This window comes from Danio rerio, chromosome 25 (assembly GCF_049306965.1).
Source record: "Danio rerio strain Tuebingen ecotype United States chromosome 25, GRCz12tu, whole genome shotgun sequence".
Taxonomy (NCBI): domain Eukaryota; kingdom Metazoa; phylum Chordata; class Actinopteri; order Cypriniformes; family Danionidae; genus Danio; species Danio rerio.
In genome coordinates this window covers 8,978,439-9,000,000 of record NC_133200.1, presented here as the reverse complement: position 1 = coordinate 9,000,000, position 21,562 = coordinate 8,978,439, and the positions used below count along the sequence as shown (strand labels likewise).

The following is a 21,562-nucleotide window of genomic DNA, read 5'->3' as shown; positions in this document are numbered from 1 at the left end:
TGTGAGATGTAAAATTATTCTTTTTTCCATCACAATTGAACAAAGCAGAGATGTATACTCACCACACTGTCCCTTTGTATTATTACGGAAGGAGGAAAACGGGAGTCTGATTGAGACTTCTGTAGCACTGACTGTAATCTGAACGTTTACATCAGTGATGTTCACAGTCGCTGCTATGCCAGTGGTGGTGATAATGAATCTATCAGTGATGTATGTTGGAATCGTCACTTGATTATTTACATAGACCTAAAGGAAAACATTTATAATGTACAGATGATAATGCTTTGTATTAAGTGACATAGTACAGTATTGCAGCGCAAACTCATAGCAGCACTGAAAAAAATGTCTCTTAATTAGGGCTGCTCGATATTGGGAAAAATCATAATCACGATTATTTTGGTCATAATTGTAATCATGATTATTCCAAACGATTATTAGTTGAAGTCAAAATTATAAGCACTCCTGAGAATTTTTTTTCAAATAAATATTTCCCAAATGATGTTTAACAGAGCAAGGAATTTTAACAGTATTTCCTCTAATATGTTTCTTCTGGAGAAAGGCTTATTTGTTTTATTTTGGCTAGAATAAAAGCAAATTTAAACATTTTGAAACCTCTTTTAAGGTCAATATTATTAGCCCCTTTAGGCAATATATATTTTTGATTGTCTGCATAAGAAACTACTGTTATATAATGACTTGCCTAATTACCCTAATTAAGCTTTTGAATTACACTTTGAATTTGAATGTTTGTATTTAAAAAATATCTACTAAAATATTATGAGCTGTCATCATAGCAAAGATAAAATAAATCGGTTATTAGAAATGAGATATTAAAACTATTATGTTCAGAAATCTTCTTTTTATTAAACAGAAATTGGGGGAAAAGGTTGCTAATATTCAGAAGGGCTAATAATTCTGACTTCAACTGCATATATTATTTTCCTCCCTGCAAAGGAAAGAGAAATAAATACAATAGAATAAAAATATGAAACAAACTGTGCTTTTAGCATCTTCACCGTAAGAAAAACACTTTAGCTACAAAAGTCTTCAGTCAAGAGCAAAGAGGGATTTTCTCGTTGTTTTATTGATCATGATAAAACAGGCGGCAGCTGTGCTCTGTCACTTTAATGGTCTCTGTCACTTTCACGTGTCTTTTGATTCTCAACTCGTTTGTTTATTACAAAATGAGGGTTAATATGAATAATCACTAAACACCGCGTTTTGACACCTATTTTAACATTAAAGCGCTCGCGTAAATGACTTTAGATGTGTGTGCTCTCTGCTCGTCACAATGTGCGAATGAGACCAAGTGCAGAGCGCATGCTTCTGACGCCTGTTTCACACCGCAAGCGTCAGCAAGCGTGAGCAGCGCGTGTGTTTTCGGCGTCCATGTTAACAGATGAGAGCTTTTATACTGCACGCAGCAGCAGCGCGTCAGAGCGAGGCGTGAGCGTCGCCGAAGCAGCAGTGCAGCGATAGTTTCGGCGCTGGGTCTATTTTTGACGTGCTGCTCACGCTCAATTAAAATGACAGTGCATTGATAATGACCAAAACACAATGAATGACAGTAAAAAGTAGCAATTTTACCCAATAAATGCGTTAATAATGTCAAATGGTTTATATATAGTCATTCAAATTGACTTAAAACGATTCAAAACGGCAAATTTATTTAGGCCCGAACTACAAAACCAAATGTAAAACAATTTTAGTATCAGCTTTGCTTAATTTGCACACTAGTGTTGTAGGAGAGGGGAAATAGAATATTTACGGGATTTGTAGTCCATAGCGAAGTGTATTGTGGGTAGTGTAGTTTGACACGCATGCTGGATTATGTGAGCTCGCTGTGTTCTGTGCAGCTGAGCAGAGGAAGAAAGTTTTAATCGGCTTTGTTTTATGTTCACTCGAGTTATTCCTACCGAGAGCTGTTTGCTCTGTGAATCTGACAACACGAAAATAAGTAAAAGAATGGCATGCATTGGTTACTTTTGTCCGTCTCATCATCTGCACGACCATTAATTAACAAGCTGTTATTTTGCCGCTGGACATCACTGAAGCGGAGAAAGTAACACTAGTTTGATCATGTGTAAATATCATTATAACTGTATTGTATAAATATGATTATAACTAGGTCTACAGCAACCTGATAAAACAAATGACATGATATCACAGGCGATTGTCTTCTGACTGTAGACACTTCTCATATAAGTTAGCTTGAGAAGCATACAGTACTATTAGACCTATAAAATTTGTAAAATAAACATTTGCAGGTTAAAGAAACAGCAAAGGAGGGGCCTTGGTGCAGATGAAAAGATTAAAAAGTGTATTTGTATATAGAGAGACATGGGTAACTAGATAGAATAGACAGATAGGTTGATCTCAGCAGCAGCTGCCGAAGAGCTGCACGCTGCAGACACAGCTGGTGTGAAAGGCAAACGCCTGCGTGCTGCTACTGCTCGACATACGCGCTGCGCACGCTCTGCTCACTCGCCGCTGACGCTTGCGGTGTGAAACAGGCGTGACTGTCTGCACGCCGCACATACATAAGCATGCGGTCTTTTGCGCTTTTAAGAGCAACAAGTGAGGACAACTGGACAGGGGGTGGTAAATAATGGAATAATCGTTTATCTCGATTAATGGTTTTTCATAATCGTTAGAAGCCATAATTGAAATCGAAATCGGATTTTCGATTAATTGCACAGCCCTACTCTTAATTACTTTTTATATATAGAAATCATTTAGCAGTGGGTGATACTTTTGTTTTTTGTGGGTAAAAGTGGTTTGTGGGTCTCACAGTAGGCTTGTCTTTCAGCAAATGTATTTTTTTAATAGTAGAAAGTATAATCTAGTTGTTTTTTCAAGAAACAGTGAGTTCTGATACTTACATGGACCACTTTATCATCAGTGCTGTTCAGCAGGATTTTGTAAGAGTTGTAATAAACAATTGCATACTGGGTGCATGCAATACGTTTCACAACATCACAATAATAGTTCTTAAGATGAACACTGATATTGTGCGTTGGGATGATTTCTTCCATCAACACATAAGTGCAGTTTCCATGAAAAGTATAATATTGTCCATCGAAAGATCGATAATGAGGGTCGCCATATGCCTTGCACAAACCTGTTGGCTCAAGAAACAGGAGTTAAATATAAGGCACTGCCAAAAACAATGCAATTTTAGTACTTTTAAGATTGAATTGAACAAAATAAACTCACAGTCACACTCATATTTATAGCAGCACCGGTTGTTATAATACACCTTCACAGGTCCAAGGCCGTTGACACATTTAGGAACTACAACTGGGTCACACTGCACATGATTTGATGTGACTGTTCCATTTTTGCATGTTTTGATAGTGCATGCGTCTGTCTGTTATAAATAAACCAATTCAATAATATTAACAAACGAAGGTTAGTAAAAATGGGTGATCATTTCATGTCTTTTTTGTGTGTGTATGAGGACTGTAAGTAGCTTCTTTTATTACCGTGCTGTTGTCAAAATTAATCTGTTGTACAACAGAGCAAGATGAGTTGCAATAAGCAGAATAACACTCATCAAGTAGGTTGAAAGTTGACCCTATGATTAAAATAAATAAAAAAAAATAATGTTCAACATGTATCACTTTCAATTTCATTTTTATAAATAATTAGGGCAGTACGTACCTGCTGGGTATTTTACATTATTGTATATGCAGAAACAAGTGGTAGTTGTTGTAGTTGTGTTTAATTGCTGTGGCATAGGTGAAGGGGAGGGGGTTGGAGGGGGCCCCGTGTACACAATGAAAGCCGGTGTAGTGGCTGTTGTTGTAGATGGTGGTGTTACAGCAGTAGTGTTAGTAGGTATTGTAGGAGCTGTGGTTGTCCCTTTAGAAGTTGTAGAGGTAGCGGTAGATATTTCTGTTGTTGTAGATGGTGGTGTTACAGTAGTAGGGGTAGTAGGTATTGTGGGAGTTGTGGTTGTCACTGTTGGAGTAGTAGAGGTAGTGGTATATGTTTCTTGCGTTGTAGATGGAGGGGTTGAAGTAGTAATGGTAGGTATTGTAGGAGTTGTGGTTGTTACTGTTGGAGTTGTAGAGGTAGCGGTAGATATTTCCGTTGTTGTAGATGGTGGTGTTGTGGTAGTAGGTATTGTAGGAGTTGTAGTTGTCACTGTATAAGTTGTAGAGGCAGCGGTAGATATTTCTGTTGTTGTAAATGGTGGTGTAACAGTAGAAGTGGTAGTGGGTATGGTGCGAGTTGTGGTTGTCACTGTAGGAGTTGTAGAAGAAGCGGTAGATGTTTCTGTTGTTGTAGATGGTGGTGATGTGGTAGTAATGGCAGTAGATATTGTAAGAGTTGTGGTTGTCACTGTAGGAGTTGTAGAAGTAGTGGTAGATGTTTCTGTAGTTGTAGATGGTGGTGTTATAGTAGTAGAGGTAGTTGATATTGTAGAACTTGTGGTACTTAGCGATACATTGCAACATACACGTATTAGATGATTATCACAAGCTTCATATGCATTATCAAGGTTTGAGCATAATAATCCAAAAGATGTATTACAGGACACTACTTGATCATGGTTCCAGTTCTCGCCTGTATAGTTTTTATCACCATAATTTGACATGCATTCAATCTTGTCTGGGATCTCACAGGGAATTTTATTAGTTTCCCATAACTCTTTGATGGATTCAATTTCCTGTCCTTCAACATCTGTGCTGGGCTGGCTATTGTCAAACCACTCTGACCAATGACAAATAGGTGTTGTTAGGGTAATAGTGATTGTAGATATTGTAGGAGTTGTAGAGATAGTGGTAGATATTTCTGTTGTTGTAGATGGTGGTGTTGTGGTAGTAGTTATTGTAGGAGTTATGGTTGATACTGTTGGAGTTGTAGATATTTCTGTTGTTGTAGATGGTGGTGTCACAGTAGTAGTTGTAGTAGGTATTGTAGGAGTTGCAGTTGTCCCTGTAGGAGTTGTAGAGGTAACGGTAGATATTTCTGGTGTTGTAGATGGTAGTATTGTAGTAGTAGGTATTGTAAGAGTTGTGGTTGTCACTGTTGGAGTTGTAGAGGTAGCGGTAGATGTTTCTGTTGTTGTAGATGGTGGTGTTATAGTAGTAGAGGTAGTTGACATTGTAGGACTTGTGGTACTTAACGATCCATTGCAACATACACGTATTAGATGATTATCACAAGCTTCATATGCATTATCAAGGTTTGAGCATAATAATCCAAAAGATGTATTACAAGACACTACTTGATCATGGTTCCAGTTCTCGGCTGTATAGTTTTTATCACCATAATTTGACATGCATTCAATTTTGTCTGGTATCTCACAGGGAATTTTATTAGTTTCCCATAACTCTTTGATGGATTCAATTTCCTGTCCTTCAACATCTGTGCTGGGCTGGCTGTTGTCAAACCACTCTGACCAATGACAAATAGGTGTTGTTAGGGTAATAGTGATTGTAGATGTTGTAGAAGTTGTTGATGTCACTCTAGAAGTTGTAGAGATAGTGGTAGTTATTTCTGTTGTTGAAGATAGAGGGGTTAAAGTAGTAATGGTAGGTATTGTAGGAGTTGTGGTTGTCACTGTTGAAGTTGTAAAGGTAGTGGTAGATGTTTCTGTTGTTGTAGATGGTGGTGTTGTAGTAGTAGATATCGTAGAGGTTGTGATTGTCACTGTAGGAGTTGTAGAGGTAGCGGTAGATATTTCTGTTGTTGTAGATGGTGATGTTACAGTAGTAGTGGTAGTAGGTATTGTAGGAGTTATGGTTGATACTGTTGGAGTTGTAGATATTTCTGTTGTTGTAGATGGTGGTCTCACAGTAGTACTTGTAGTAGGTATTGTAGGAGTTGGAGTTGTCCCTGTAGGAGTTGTAGAGGTAACGGTAGATATTTCTGGTGTTGTAGATGGTGGTGTTGTGGTAGTAGGTTTTGTAGGAGTTGTGGTTGTCTCTGTAGGAGTTGTAGAGATAGTGGTAGATATTTCCATTGTAGTAGATGGTGGCGTTACAGTAGTAGTGGTAGTAGGTATTGTAGGAGTTGTAGTTGTCACTGTAGGAGTTGTAGAAGTAGTGGTAGATGTTTCTTGTGTTGTAGATGGTGGTGTTATAGTAGTAGAGGTAGCTGATATTGTAGAACTTGTGGTACTTAACGATCCATTGCAACATACACGTATTAGATGATTATCACAAGCTTCATATGCATTTTCAAGGTTTGAGCATAATAATCCAAAAGATGTATTACAGGACACTACTTGATCATGGTTCCAGTTCTCGCCTGTATAGTTTTTATCACCATAATTTGACATGCATTCAATTTTGTCTGGTATCTCACAGGGAATTTTATTAGTTTCCCATAACTCTTTGATGGATTCAATTTCCTGTCCTTCAACATCTGTGCTGGGCTGGCTGTTGTCAAACCACTCTGACCAATGACAAATAGGTGTTGTTAGGGTAATAGTGGTTGTAGATATTGTAGGAGTTGTTGATGTCACTGTAGAAGTTGAAGAGATAGTGGTAGATATTTCTGTTGTTGTAGATGGTGATGTTACAGTAGTAGTGGTGGTAGACATTGTAGGAGTTGTGGTTGTCACTGTAGAAGTTGTACGGATAGTGCTAGATGTTTCTGTTGTTGTAGATGGTGGTGTTATGGTAGTAGATTTCGTAGGAGTTGTGGTTGTCACTGTAGGAGTTGTAGAGGTAGCGGTAGATATCTCTATTGTTGTAGATGGTGGTGTTGTGGTAGTAGTTATTGTAGGAGTTATGGTTGATACTGTTGGAGTTGTAGATATTTCTGTTGTTGTAGATGGTGGTGTTGTGGTAGTAGGTTTTGTAGGAATTGTGGTTGTCTCTGTAGGAGTTGTAAAGATAGTGGTAGATATTTCCATGGTAGTAGATGGTGGCGTTACAGTAGTAGTGGTAGTAGGTATTGTAGGAGTTGTGGTTGATACTGTAGAAGTTGTAGAGATAGTGGTAGATATTTCTGTTGTTGAAGTTGGAGGGGTTAAAGTAGTAATGGTAGGTATTGTAGGAGTTGTGGTTGTCACTGTTTGAGTTGTAAAGGTAGTGGTAGACATTTCTGTTGTTGTAGATGGTGGTGTTATAGTACTAGTGGTAGATGTTTCTGTTGTTTTAGATGGTGGTGTTATAGTAGTAGAGGTAGTTGATATTGTAGGACTTGTGGTACTTAGTGATCCATTGCAACATACACGTATTAGATGATTATCACAAGCTTCATATGCATTATCAAGGTTTGAGCATAATAATCCAAAAGATGTATTACAGGACACTACTTGATCATGGTTCCAGTTCTCGCCTGTATAGTTTTTATCACCATAATTTGACATGCATTCAATTTTGTCTGGTATCTCACAGGGAATTTTATTAGTTTCCCATAACTCTTTGATGGATTCAATTTCCTGTCCTTCAACATCTGTACTGGGCTGGCTGTTGTCAAACCACTCTGACCAATCACAAATAGGTGTTGTTAGCGTAATAGTGGTTGTAGATATTGTAGGAGTTGAGGTTGTCACTGTAGAAATTGTACGGATAGTGCTAGATGTTTCTGTTGTTGTAGATGGTGGTGGTGTGGTAGTAGGTATTGTAGGAGTTGTGGTTGACACTGTTGGAGTTGTAGAGGTAGTGGTAGATATTTCTGTTGTTGGAGATTGTGGTATTGTGGTAGTAGGTATTGTAGTAGTTATGGTTGTCACTGTTGGAGTTGTAAAGGTAGCGGTAGATATTTCTGGTGTTGTAGATGGTGGAGTAACTATCGTAGTGATAGTTGGTATTGTAGGAGTTGTAGTTGTGGTTGTCACTGTAGGAGTTGTAGAGATAAATATTTCTGTTGTTGTAGATTGTGGGGTTACAGTAGTGGTGGTAGAAGGAGTGGTTGTTGGACAATCCATTGTAATATTTTTTATTGCCCCATTTTCTATACATACTCCACTGGCACATGTTCCTTCCTTGTATTCAATGGTGTACACTTTTGATCCAACAGTGAATTGCTTTCCATTATAGATACAGTAACACTCTTTAACACAAGTCATGGTTTCATCCAGCAAATATGGAGTTTCTGGAGGGCACTGAGGAAAACATCCTGGGCAAGACATTGGTGCATATGAGGAAAAGAAAGAGCAAATAGTTTTTACCATTATTGTCTGTGCATCACCAATCTAATATATAATAATGAAACCCTTTAGTTATGTCCTGAACAAATGATGGAAATTGGATTGGTGTAACATTTTACTCATGAAATAAAAGCTCAATCACATTCCCACACCTTAGCCTTCCCCTCCATTTGTCAAAGAAGAGTTAAATAAAAACAGAAAGCAATAAATTTGGCTAATTAAAGTCCCTTATAAAAACCACTGCACAATAGTCCCATGACATATTTTTATTTTGATACCCAACGACTTGACAGAATAGGCCATCCTGTCAGAAAGGTCTAGTAGAAGGGAATTTGTCTCAACAGCACATCGGATATAATTTTACTTTAATTTTCTTTTGGTTACATCCATGAATATGATCAGTGTTCAGCTTCTTGCAACATGATCCACTGGCTGTAATTGGGATGCCTAAGGTAATCTGGAGGCTCATACAGTTTGAGTAATCTTCTGAATGAACGTGTCTTTATGTTCATTTGTTGTTGTTACTATGAGAGTTCCTTTGTGTGGCACTGTTATGAGATGAAGACTCTTGACTGCAAACCAAATCTACCTTCGGGTATAAATAAAGTAACCGACCTACCGACCCTACTGTGAAAATGATACTGTCCATATGCCTTGAATGATGCAGACCGCAGACAACCTCTCATGTGATGCATGTTCTAGCAACAACATATCTAATCTTTCCACTTTGTTTTAAGGACAAAGAGGAAGGTGATGCATAGGGGTGGGGTAGCTAAAATTTAATTGGAATTGGGCTTTAGTCTTGCTTTTAATGTTAAAAGGCCAATTCGCCCAAAAATGAAAACTATGTTATCATGTGTTAATTATGTTAAATCTGAGAGTTTGCTCATTCTCCATAAACAGCAAGTTCAGAAAATTTAAAATAATCCTAAATAAAGTGATATATACCTCGCATCCCCGCACACAACTTCCTCTGTTTAAAACAAAACACAGGTGTATCTGAGGTAATATGTAAGAAGCACATTCTCATTAACAAGCGCCCTACACTGACACTAAGGAAAATAAATTGTTTATTAAACATACATCGATATTTTTGCGTGCACAAACGTATTCTCATAGCTTGTAAATATTCTGATTGAACCACTTAAGGATGAACAAGTCATGAGCTTTGCTATATTTGGAGGATGAAGGAGATCTCGGATTTAATTTAAAACATCTTTATTTGTTTTCTAAAGATGAAAAAAGCTCTCAGATGATTCAAACATCATGAATGTGACATGTAAAAGCCGTGTAAAACATACTTTTCATTTTTGGGTGAACTAACCCTTTAAGCCAGTGTTTCTCAATTATGTTCCCAGGGGGCCTGAATAAGGTGTGTTTGGTTAAGGTGACATAGAAATGTGCAGAGCTGGTGCTCCTCCAGGAACGTGGTTGAGAATTATTGCTTTAAGCCATAAAAATAAACCTTAACATGAAATTCATCTTGTTAAACATTTGACAGATCTATAAAAGTCAATAAAATATGTTTATAGTTTTATATAAATAACATTACTCCTGACCTTCAAGGAGAGGAATCTGATCAGAGCAGGTTCCAGTTGGGTTTTTGCAGGTTTTTGGGCAGGGTGGTCCACAGGAATCATAGTGCCACTCACATTTTCCCGGAGGGTTGTAATAGTCACAAAATAGAGCTGTGAGAAAAAACACTCTGGTCAGTAAAACAGAAAACATGATTTCATTTATTAGAGTTTTTTTTTATAAAAAGAGTCAACTAAAAACGCTTGAATACAGTGTGTTGTTTATACACTTATAATGCAAAATTCTAATTTGGTGATCAATGTATGTACACAACCATGTTACAATACTAAAAAGTCTGCGCACTTCCTTTTTTAATCTCCATAAATAATAAGTAGCGTCTCCCAACAAGTGTTTTCAGAATGTGTGCAATGCGATGTCACGTTAGCACAGGCCCTGCCTATAACCGTAGACGCACTACTCGGTTCCTTTACATCAGGGTTGCCCAAACTTGAACTGTTTCTCAATTTCAAGAAAGCAGAGAACGGATTTGTGTTCTTGTGGAGAGCGGTCTTGCCAGGTGTCCTCGGAAGATTGAACTCGGGGGACCACAAAAACAAAGAACGCATCCTGTGAGAAATGAGATGCTGTGTTCTTCCTGCTGGTCACATGACCTTCACGTGCTTTCAATAGATAAATATTTAAACATTACAGCATTCATACAAGTATTTTATGTTTTTTACCTTTTCAAAATATACTCTGCATAAAAACATTAAAAATATATGCTGCACGATATAAATAAAACGAATTTTAGCAAATAAACGCCCTTAATGTGTTAATTGCTTTATTAAGATGTCTATAGTAATGTTTACTTTCACCGTGTCATTTAGGGAAACTCCGAAGATAAATAAGTTACATCTTTAAACTTTTATAATAAACCTATATAAAATGCTGCACTTCCCATCTCCAGTCGCAATGACTTCTGGGACTTCCAGAGCAAGTTCGGTGCTCAAGTCTGCATCGGTGCATCCTCGATATCAAGAGCACATCCGAGAAGTTTCACACGTCCTCTTTTCTTGCGGTCTTGAGTATTGGAACTGAAATTTGGCAGCTGATGATGATGTTACAAAGCCTTGGTCTTGGAGGGTCGATGTCCAGCAGAGTTTACATCCAACCCAATTAGACACACCTCAACCAGCCAATCAAGCATTTTCTAGGTATACTAGAAACTTCCAGCCAGTTGTGTTGAAAGTAGTTGAAGATAAACTATGCAGGACCCTGGCCCTATAGGACCGTGTTTGGGCACCCCTTCCTTACATCATGTGGAAAGGCAAAACAAAAGACCCTTTATGCAAAAGTGAAATATTAATTGAAATTTTAGAAATATTAGGACTTACGACATGTATTTGGGCTCCGCCATTTCACACAAGCTCCCTTTCGACGGCATTCAGCAGCATAAGCTGCTACTGCAGTGCAGAAACAGTCACAGTCACCCCCAGTTTCACATCCACATGTGTCTCTTTTACAATTGTCATAATATTGGTTAGGGTCCACCTAGTAGAAAAAGAAACAGAACATATCACAGCTCTAAACTTTCCTTTGATGAGAATTGTGCAGCAGTGTGTAAAAAGTGGCACCAGCGACTGTTTCGCTTGAGAAAGTTAAATCATTTCCATATTGATTTTATCATGCGTTTCTTGAATCCGTTTTATCCTTTGCTTTGGTGTCATGGTTTGGGAATCTCTCTGTCAAGAATTAAAACTTAATCAAATAGTTAAGTAGTCCAATAAGCTGACCGGGGTGTCACTAGCCAATCTAGAGGCTGTGTACACCAGGCAGCTAAAGAGAATCACAAATTAAATTTTTAGTAACACTGCTCACCCTCTACACTCAGAGTTTCAGCTCCGTCCTTCTGGTTGCAGGTTTCTAGTATTAAGCTGCTTAACGAAACGAAAAATAATTTCATACCGGGGGGGGGGGGGGGGGGGGGGGGGGGCACTTAAAGTATTTATTTATTAATTCTTTATGTTTACGGTTTACGTTTTATGTCTTAATGTGCATTTGTTGTTGTTACTATGTGAGTTCCTTTGTGTGGCACTGTTATGAGATGAGGACAGTTGACTGCAAACCATATCTACCTTTGGGTATAAATAAGGTAACCTACCTACCTAACAACCTCTGTAAACTATGCCACTAGTGTCATTCTAAACTAATCCACTGTTTTAAAAAAGGTTCCGTAATACATTATCCATCATTGAGGAGATTCATAGTTTATGAACATCATAACATGTACATCTGTACTGCTTTGCATTTACTGTTACTTACAAGTGTGTGGCAATCCTTAAAGACATCACTTATTATGATGCTACATCGTTTTTCAGACCAGACACTGCGATGTGGATTTTCTGTACACAAGTCTTTTATGTTTGTCACATCCGGGCAGTCGGGTTTCACCTTCCAGCTGATCCCAAACTCCTCTGGATCGGTCACCACTTCTCCATTGTGTTTCATAAAGTCATTATTTGCATTACCATCAAAGTTTCCACACAGTCCACACACATTGCCCTGCAATAAAGATCATGAGAATGTTAAGAGATGAATATTATTGTGTACTGGTTGTTGTTGTGAGGAATGCATACCTTTAAGTTGGGATGGAGTTGAAGAATCACACTTGTTTTATTGTCCCAGATTAAGTTCAAAAGGCCTTGGACCTCTACAACAATATATATCCCAGCAGAATGGATTTGATATTTGTATTCAGTGTTGCTGCTTTCCAAAACCTTGACTCCATCCTCAGATAAATGTATCTCAGATGGCTGCTGGATCTAAAATGATATTTTAAGATATTTTCCTCATATGGCATTAATGCAAATTCACACATTATTACCGATTTTTCATCTAAATTTTAAAAAACATGTTTGTCTTAATTACATAAAAAAAGGGATGTTATTGTTGCAAATGATCCCATTGTAAAATGTGTAATACTACATGAATGCTTAGTTTGAGCTATAAAATGAACTCACCCCAAAGAACAGACTGATGGACTTGCAGATGGTGCTGGTGGATTCACAGAGTTTGTTCTCTGAGACAAGTCTGAATGAGGGAGACTGGTCCATACTGCAAGAATCCTACAAATAATGACGCCAGACAGTGAAGAAGTTGTCACAAACAAGACAATTCACTACTTTTGTAAAGTGAAATACATGTTCATTGTATTCTTAGATGTTTTCTACAACACATACTTAAAAATACTTATTTTTATATTAAACTATTATCAACAGTATTTCAATATTGCATGAGGAAGGCCAGTAGCGGAACAACATAAAGCATGCATGTTTAATAATAAGGCTTTCCAAATTTCGGTTGTGCGTCCTCAATTTCTGCAAAATTTAATTAAGAATTTTTAAAAACCTTTCCAAGACCTGCAGAAACCCTGAATATGATTTGGAATGTAGCTAATTAAGTACTATCCTCATTATAACAGAGGCAAATGTACTTAAGTACACTATCAAACAAACATATTTACTGCCAGCCACTAAGTTACACAGATTAGGGAAAACATACGTGGGCCAAAGTGTGTGCACAATCTCCATGGTAAGAGTATCTGTTGCCATCTAAAGTCTTGAAATGACCTTCACCGTAGATGGTACAGGTTCCGTAACATGACACTTCTGTACAAATCCACATACCGTTGGTGCATGTGCTGAAATAAATAAAATAAAAAAAGCTCATTTTATCTGATTTTTACCTTGGATAAAATAAAACGTGCAACTAGTATTGCTCCTCTATGGTCAATCTACTCCTAAGTTCTCTCTGCTTCACAGTGGTGGGCTCCTGCCTGTTCAGCTCTGATTTCTGCAAGCGCCTAACTTTATACTTAAAAAGGTTTATAGTATTTTGCCACGTCACATCTTGTGATGTTGATGCAATGTAGATTTCAAGAGTTCACACTTAGCTGATGATTGGTAATAAGCTAGTTTGGCATGCTGTCCCGGGAGAGAGCCCCGAGCTCATAAGATCCTCGAGCCCGGAGCTCCCTTCCATTGCAGGCGAGAGGGGAGTTTGAGCTCGGGTAGATCTCGAGAACCCCACCCCTTAAGTGGATGTGTTACTGACAGAATTGAATTTGGTGCTAATTTGGTTTAGTCAATTTACTTAAGTCTCATGTTTTTGGGAGTGTGGGAGGAAACCGGAGGACCCGGGGAAAACCCATGCAAGCACTGGGAGAACACGAATTCCACACGAAAATGCCGTCCGGTTGGGTGAATACCCAAGCCAGAGGCATTTTTTGCTGTAAGGCCGCAGTGCTATCCACTGGGCCGCCGTGCTGCCCTGTAGAAAAGAGGAGGAGAAGGGGTGGAAGGGGGGATTCTTCAAGACGAAGATGACTAAAGGTAAGATGTTTTGTTATTTATACTGGGTTAGGAATAGTCTGATTGGTGGTTCGTACATTAGCTAGACTCGGGGCCAGCCGTGTCAATCATAAGCACGTGATCCTCTTGAAATTTGTTTATGAATAAACTTCACTTACGACAAAAGTTAATCTTCAGTTAATTAATTCAACTAATCTTCACATTTAAATTAACATGTACTACATCTGTCAACATTAATAATGTACAGGGATGGGCTCACCAGGTGTTACAGTCCTGTTGAACTTGCTCCATAGGTTTATAGGTGACCCCGTTGTGGGTACATGAACATTCGTAACTCGCCACACATCCACCTTCTCCATCAGCCAGAAGACCCTCAGGACACATACACCCTGATACACACCCTGTGCTGACCTATTGCCAACACACAAGCCCAAAAACAATCAGTGTCATTACAGAATACTCATTCCTTTTCATGTTAATAATGCATCATAAACTGTAGGGCTGCTCGATTTTGGGAAAAATCATAATCACGATTATTTTGGTCATAATTGTAATCACGATTATTCAAAACGATTACTGTTGAAGTCAAAATTATTAGCGCTTCTGGGAATATGTTTTTTTTTTTTAATAAATATTTCCCAAATGATGTTTAACAGAGCAAGGAATTTGAACAGTATTTCCTATAATATTTTTCTTCTAGGCTTATTTGTTTTATTTTAGCTAGAATAAAAGCAGGTTTAAATATTTTGAAACCCATTTTAAGGTCAATATTATTACCCCCCTTGAGCGATATATTTTTTGATTGACTGCAGAAGAAACTACTGTTATACAATGAACTGCTTAATTACCCTTATTAAGCCTTTAAATTGCACTTTAATCTGAATGCTTGTGTTTAGAAAAATATCTAGAAAAATTTTATGTACTGTCATCATAACAAAGATAAAAGAAATCAGTAATCAGAAATGATATATAGAAACTATTATGTTCAGAAATAAGTTTAAAAAAAATCTTTCCATTAAACAGAAATTGGGCAGGAAAAGGGTTGCTAATATTCAGGAGGGCTAATAATTCTGACTTTAATGTATACATACAGTTATTTTCCTCCCTGCAAAGGAAAAATAAATAAATACAATAGAATAAAAATATGAAACAAACTGTGCTTTAAGGATTTTCACAGTGAGAATAAAACTTTAGCTACAAAAATCCTTCAGTCAAGAGCAGAGGATTTTCTCGTTTTGTTTGATTAATGATAAAAGCAACATCGCGCGCTGTCTCTTTAATGGTTTCTCTTTCACGTGTCTTTTGACCCTCAACTCGTAACTCGTTTGTTTATTACACAAATGAGGGTTATAATGAATAATCACTAAACACTGCGTTTTGTCATCTATTTGACCATTAAAGCGCTCACATTAAGATGACTTTAGAAGTCTGCGCCTCGTCAGCAGAGGTGCGCGATGCCGCACACACATAAGCACGCGGTCTTTCGCGCTTTTAGGAGCAACAGCTGAAAGGGGGGCGGTATATGATGCAATAATCGTTTATCTCGATTAATGCTTTTTCATAATCGTTTGAAGCCAAAATGGAAATCGAAATTGGATTTTCGATTAATTGCACAGCCCTAATAAACTGATATTATTCCTTCCATCCTATTATCATGTATATGTTCCATCCATCCATCAGAACTTACACAACTGTTGGAGTCTTGTTTCTCACATGTACTCTGACACTCCAGCCCTTTCTGATCTTGTTCATAATTAGAGCAGTTGAAGAAGATCATTGGAGGCTTGCAGTCTAATGTGGGATAAGTATATAAAAAAACACATCATACAAGGGTTGTATACCTTAGCTCAGTCCTATACAATGTCTTAACAGGTATTTACTGCTCACCTTGACTGGAGCACTGCAATTTGCCAAGGTTGCAGGTGCTGCAATATGACCAAACCAGATAATATAGGTTATTATATGTTTTTAATCAATAATGTAGTGCATGGGTACACAATTAGCATCCCAAAGCCGCGTCTACACCATGCTGAACATGCATGTATGCATAATGTATTTATTTTCCAATAGATTGAACTCAAAGTAATGCGCATATTAGGTTTTATGTTCACTTCATTTAAATGCAGCTTGCACTCCTAAAACCTGTCGCATACTGAACAAAAAGCTTAGGAAATATGGCAAAAAGTGGTCAATCGCGGATGTAAGTAAAGCAGTAAAAAAACAACTGACTAAAAGTTAAGTTAATGTACAACTAATACTATAGCAATACTATTAATAATAATAACGACAATAACAACAACTTTGTATATTGACCCAGAGTATAAAGCTCACCTTAAAAAGACAAAAAAAAAACACAAAAAATTGTATTAATTTGTTTAATATTATTAGATTAATATTTATTAAATACAAATATATTTAATGCTGATTTTGTATAAATAAAGGCATTTTTTCAAGGTTAATCCACTTTCTTTTGTTCCACATTACGATCACGTTCAGTGTTACATTTTAAATAGATAAGGACAGGCCAGACTTACTAATAAACTGAATTTTAAAGCCAGTAAAACTGATCAAATTATCTTATACAAAGTTTATTACGTCATTGCCTACATTTGCATGGACATCAGTAATCAAATTATTTGCCTTAATCTGAGTAAGACAATAATATGATTAAGGTGTTTACATGAATTGCATTTTGAATGTTCCGTTCTTTGAATGATCCTGTATTACATGTTATAGCACATAATTCGATTAACGTCATTGCGTCACCAGGCTATCCATATTTCCTCCGGAGTTTCATGTAATATCAGGCGTTTCATTCTTAATTTGTTGACTTTAACTGCAGTTGGGCACTTTCACTTTCATTCAGGAACATTTCATGCATGCCCCCCGTGAAAAACAAGATATTGGATGCGAGTATGAACTGCTTAAAGAGTGTTGTTTTAAAGGAATTTGATACTGCGTGGCGTATGGAACCTCTGCATTTTGTGATGCAGGTGTCTGTGGTCCTTCACTGACTCTGAAGGTGCAGAGAAGAATGTGTCAAACAGTTGTGTGTATATGGACTATTCTGTTGCAAAATGCAGTGAAAATCCTACACGACTGTAATAGTTTGATTGTGGTATTTGCATGTCTGTACTGCCCTAAAATCGGCATACTCCACATCTTAACTAGATTTCTGTTTAGCTCGATTATGTCTTTAGTCAGACTAGGGTCATCAAAAATTACTGTTTACATTGTCGACTCTTAATCAGAGTATTGTCGTAATCATATTAAAATTAGATTAGTGGTGTCCATGACAAATGTTCTCATTGTGTTGTTTGTGGCATTTCGCATTTCATGTGGATAAATGTTCCCTCCTTGTTCTCTGAACTTGAGTACCCCTGATGTAATGTGTCAATAATGTATGCTGAACCATCATATTTACCATTTAACCCCATCTTTGGAGATTGTTTCTGATGGATGTATGACCGTGTCATCAAAATAACAAGGGCACTGGTCAGCAGGTACACATCTGTCCTCTTCATTAAGGAAGGTTCCCTCAGGACAGACGCAGCCGTCTACAGGTGTGAAGGACCCTTGACAGGTGCTTTCTTGTCCACTGAGAGAACGGCAGGTGCTGTCACAACTGGTCACACCATAGGAGTATTTCATATTGTCTGGACAGTTAGTCTCTGTACAGACAGATGTTTCAAACATAGTTAAACGTGTCCCTTAAAATAATAAAATTAATAAGAATTTCAAGCAATATGAACAACAACAAAAACTCTCACCACAAGGCTCTGCATCCATCCAGCCTTGGAGAATGATTCCTCTGGCAGCACATGCGTGGGCATAGGTGGAAAGAGCCGCACACATGCACTTCCTGATATCTGCACACTTGCAGGTGTCATAGACGCACCACTGCAGAAAATGAAACTCAGATTAAATGGAGAAAGGGGCTCTTTACATTGGTTTATTCTTTCACTTTGTGCAAAAACACTCACTTGATAGTAAATGTCAGGGCATATTTCTGAATGACATGCCGAAAAGACTCCACTTTGATTTGTAAGGCGGGAACACCAGTCTTTAGCAAGTTTCTCTGTATAAAAAGAACAACATCTATAATTTGAGCAAGACAAACAAAAAATTGTCCTCCAATATCCCAAACAATAACATATTTATTTATAGGGCTGGGAATTTTTCATGCTACAACAGCCTAAACTATATTTATTGAATCCTGTTATTGGTGCTTATTACACAGCTCTCTGGAATATTCTGATTGATCAACTTTGAGTTTGCTATTCCCAGATAACAACTGCTGAAACTAATAATGCAGGCTCATCTTGTAGTTTGAATCATGTTGACCGTATTTTCCAACCCAGGCTCATTCTGAAAATGTACAACTATATACATTTCTGGAGAGCGCCAATTTTTTATTATTTTTTTTGCAGTTTTTATTTTTGCTAATTTAATGTTTGGCAGCAGCTTGTGACTAAATTATGCATAGGTTAGTGTAGGTTGCATTCAGCCAATTTGATTCAGCTTTATCACAGTTCAGACCAATGTTTTGTGATTAACTGTTATCTTTAGTAACAATATAATAAGCAGTATAATGTACATCCAGGCATATGTTTTTACAAAATGAAGCCAGACAGGCTTATCAGCAGCCAGACATACTGTATGAAGTCCTTTTATTGATGCATGCTGTATTAATGTTTCTAAAAAAAGTAAAAAGTACCTGTCTCAATGCGCAAGCTACAAGGGTTTTCCGTAAATGTGTCTTTAACATCTGCACAGCTGTACTGCACGTTGTTTTTTATCCAGTAGTTGACAAAGGTTGTGGATGTGCCCTCTATAATGCCCGATTCTGTTTTAAAGTCGTCTTTTTGGACATCGTTATAGTTTCCACACAGACCTGAAACAAACAAGATGTAGAATTTAATGGAAAGACAACAAGAGAATACACTTATTGTGTTACAAATGTATCAATAAGATGCCTGTGAAGTTGTTTCTTACAATAGGATTACAGTGAATCATTAAAAGCAGGATTTGCTGTCTTTCTTTACTCACCAGTCATTTTCCCTTTCTCTTCAGTGCTGGCTACAATATACAACTGCATAATTGGAGCCAGCTGGATTTCCAGACGAATACTGTGTAAATCAGCAATAACGAAAGATGAAGAGGGCTGGAAGATGCTCACAGGACCTGGGACAATGAAACAGGTAGTTAGCATATGAACAGAAGAGTTTTGCAACTGTAGATTTAATTTTGGTTTAACATGCTTATGATGAACATGAATCCCCCACCTATGATAGCAGGGAGGTTAAATGGGCTGTTTCCATTCAGTGTCACATCACCATTAGAGGAAAAGCTGATCTGTTTTGCAAGGAAAACAACAATGTGATGATTTTGACACTATTAGTTGGTTCTTTTATTGAATATTTTCTGCTTATTTTAGAATTGGAAATGATGAAAACGTTTAAAAGAGAAAAAATGAAACCCGGAGCTTACAGTGATTCCCAAGATGACAAGGGCAACTGAATTTAGACAAATGTCTGTTCGGTCCGGGTTACACGGTGCCAGATTGCCCACAACAGCAAAGTCACTGTCATTAGAGTGCTGGAACAAACAAACAAACAAATAAATGTAAGTGCTGACATCAGAAGTTAAAAAAGGAATCTCAAGCACTTTCAAATGATAAATAATGTTGGAAGTGGTGTAAAGTAATGAGTTAAAAAGACTCAAATTACTGTAATTGAGTAGTTTTTCCTTACCACTTCATGTACTTCAAAATGTTAGTGCTGTCTCAGTACTTTTACTGTGCTATTTTTACTCAGCCTCACTCATGATTCCCATCCAATCAAATCGCACATATAAAACCTGCATCAGGCAGACTGACATCAAGGCATGGACGCTTAACAGCAGGGATGTGTAAACTTGATCCTGGAGGGCTGGTGTCCCTGCAGAGCTTTGCTCCAACACTAATCAAACACACCTGAGCACACTAATTAGCGTCTTTAAGATCACCAGAAAGCTACAGGCAGGTGTGTTTGAGTTGGGTTGGAGCAAAACTATGCAGGACACCGGCCCTCCAGGATCAAGTTCGCTCATTCCTGCTTTACAGTATACTCTTGTCGTCTATGCAAGTTTTAGGAACAACAAATAATAACTTGACTTCTAGTTGATCATTTGGTATCGCAAGTGGCTTATGTGAAAAGTAAAGGCCTCTAGATTACGCTTATTTTACCAAAATAAAATATGATCATGCCTTGATTTTCAATTATTTAATGACGACAGTAGGGTCTGACTTTGCTTAGACACAAGTCTTGTCACTTAACAGAAATAATGTACAGTATAGAATATAAAGTCATGCTGCAGTGGATAAAGAATTAATATTGTGTATGACTCCCATGAGCTTGGATGACTGCATCCATACATTTCTGCAATGACTCAATTCACTTATTAATAAAGTCATCTGGAATGGCAAAGAAAGCGTTCTTGCAGGACTTCATCAAGATTATTTAGATTCATCTTCAATGCCTCTTCCTTCATTTTATCCCCAGACATGCTTAATAATATTCATGTCTGGTAACTGGGCTGGCCAATCCTAGAGCACCTTGACCTTCTTTGATTTCAGGAACTTTGATGTGGAGGCTGAAGTTTGAGAAGGAGCGCTATCCTGCTGAAGAATTTGCCCTCTCCTGTGGTTTGTAATGTAATGGTCAACACAAATGTCTTGATATCTCAGGCTGTTGATGTTGCCATACACTCAGCAGATCTTTTGCACGCCACCATAGTGAATGTAACCCCAAACCATGATTTTTTTTTCTTCACCAAACTTCACTGATTTCAGTGAAAAATTTGAATAGGCTTTGTGATGATTATGATGCAGTTCAACAGATGATTCATCAGAAAAATCGATCTTCTGTCACTTTTCCGAATGATTAACTGGAAGTCGAGTTATTGTTTGTTACTTACAACTGAAATCGACGACAAGACTCTTGTCAGGTAATGTATATGCAGCAAACATGTACTGTACAGTGTGAAAAAGCTAAAAATGTCCAAGAAGAAACAAAATTGTTATACACAATGACCGGGAGACCATTTAGACTGCATGTCAGTGATGAGAAGATGAAAGATGCCAATTGTACTGCATGATGACTGAATATGCAAAATGGCCTTAAACAATAGCTAAATGCACTACAGAATGTAGTATATTCATGCATATGAATGTAAACACATCAACCTGCCCTCTGACGGCTTATTATAGGTGCATATATTAATGTAATGTGTTCTCACTTTAAATTAATCACACATTTTTCATTTACATCCCATGAATGGGCTTACACTTAAACTTTGAAACACACCTGGCACTGATGTAAGCTGCATTTTTAATTTGCAGGGTATAAGGTGGATAAAATGTCATGGTATAACACTCACTACATAAGATTACTTTTAGAAGGGCTATTTTACTCATACTTTGGGTAGTATTTAGAACAGATACTTTTATTCTACTTATACTACATTTTTGGCAAGTAATGGTACATTTACATGAGTATGATTCTGACTCGTGAATAAAGAATGA

General features: G+C 37.5%; 1 protein-coding gene across 1 annotated transcript in view; it reads right to left on the bottom strand.

Annotated features, from left to right (window-relative positions):
• The window catches only part of LOC137489326 (uncharacterized), a 49,558-nt gene that overhangs the window by 17,482 nt on the left and 10,514 nt on the right, over positions 1-21,562 (bottom strand). Inside the window, exons 11-31 of the mRNA XM_073942802.1 lie at positions 19,489-19,596; positions 19,284-19,353; positions 19,048-19,182; positions 18,716-18,892; positions 17,982-18,076; positions 17,769-17,898; positions 17,423-17,669; positions 15,886-15,923; positions 15,686-15,789; positions 14,258-14,409; positions 13,190-13,328; positions 12,649-12,753; positions 12,265-12,450; positions 11,951-12,190; positions 11,023-11,179; positions 9,673-9,801; positions 3,664-8,082; positions 3,486-3,577; positions 3,217-3,370; positions 2,883-3,121; positions 63-246 (exon numbers count right to left, since the gene is read on the bottom strand). Coding sequence (XP_073798903.1) covers positions 63-246; positions 2,883-3,121; positions 3,217-3,370; positions 3,486-3,577; positions 3,664-8,082; positions 9,673-9,801; positions 11,023-11,179; positions 11,951-12,190; positions 12,265-12,450; positions 12,649-12,753; positions 13,190-13,328; positions 14,258-14,409; positions 15,686-15,789; positions 15,886-15,923; positions 17,423-17,669; positions 17,769-17,898; positions 17,982-18,076; positions 18,716-18,892; positions 19,048-19,182; positions 19,284-19,353; positions 19,489-19,596 — 7,300 coding nt within the window. The remainder of the gene's footprint in view (positions 1-62; positions 247-2,882; positions 3,122-3,216; positions 3,371-3,485; positions 3,578-3,663; positions 8,083-9,672; positions 9,802-11,022; positions 11,180-11,950; positions 12,191-12,264; positions 12,451-12,648; positions 12,754-13,189; positions 13,329-14,257; positions 14,410-15,685; positions 15,790-15,885; positions 15,924-17,422; positions 17,670-17,768; positions 17,899-17,981; positions 18,077-18,715; positions 18,893-19,047; positions 19,183-19,283; positions 19,354-19,488; positions 19,597-21,562) is intronic.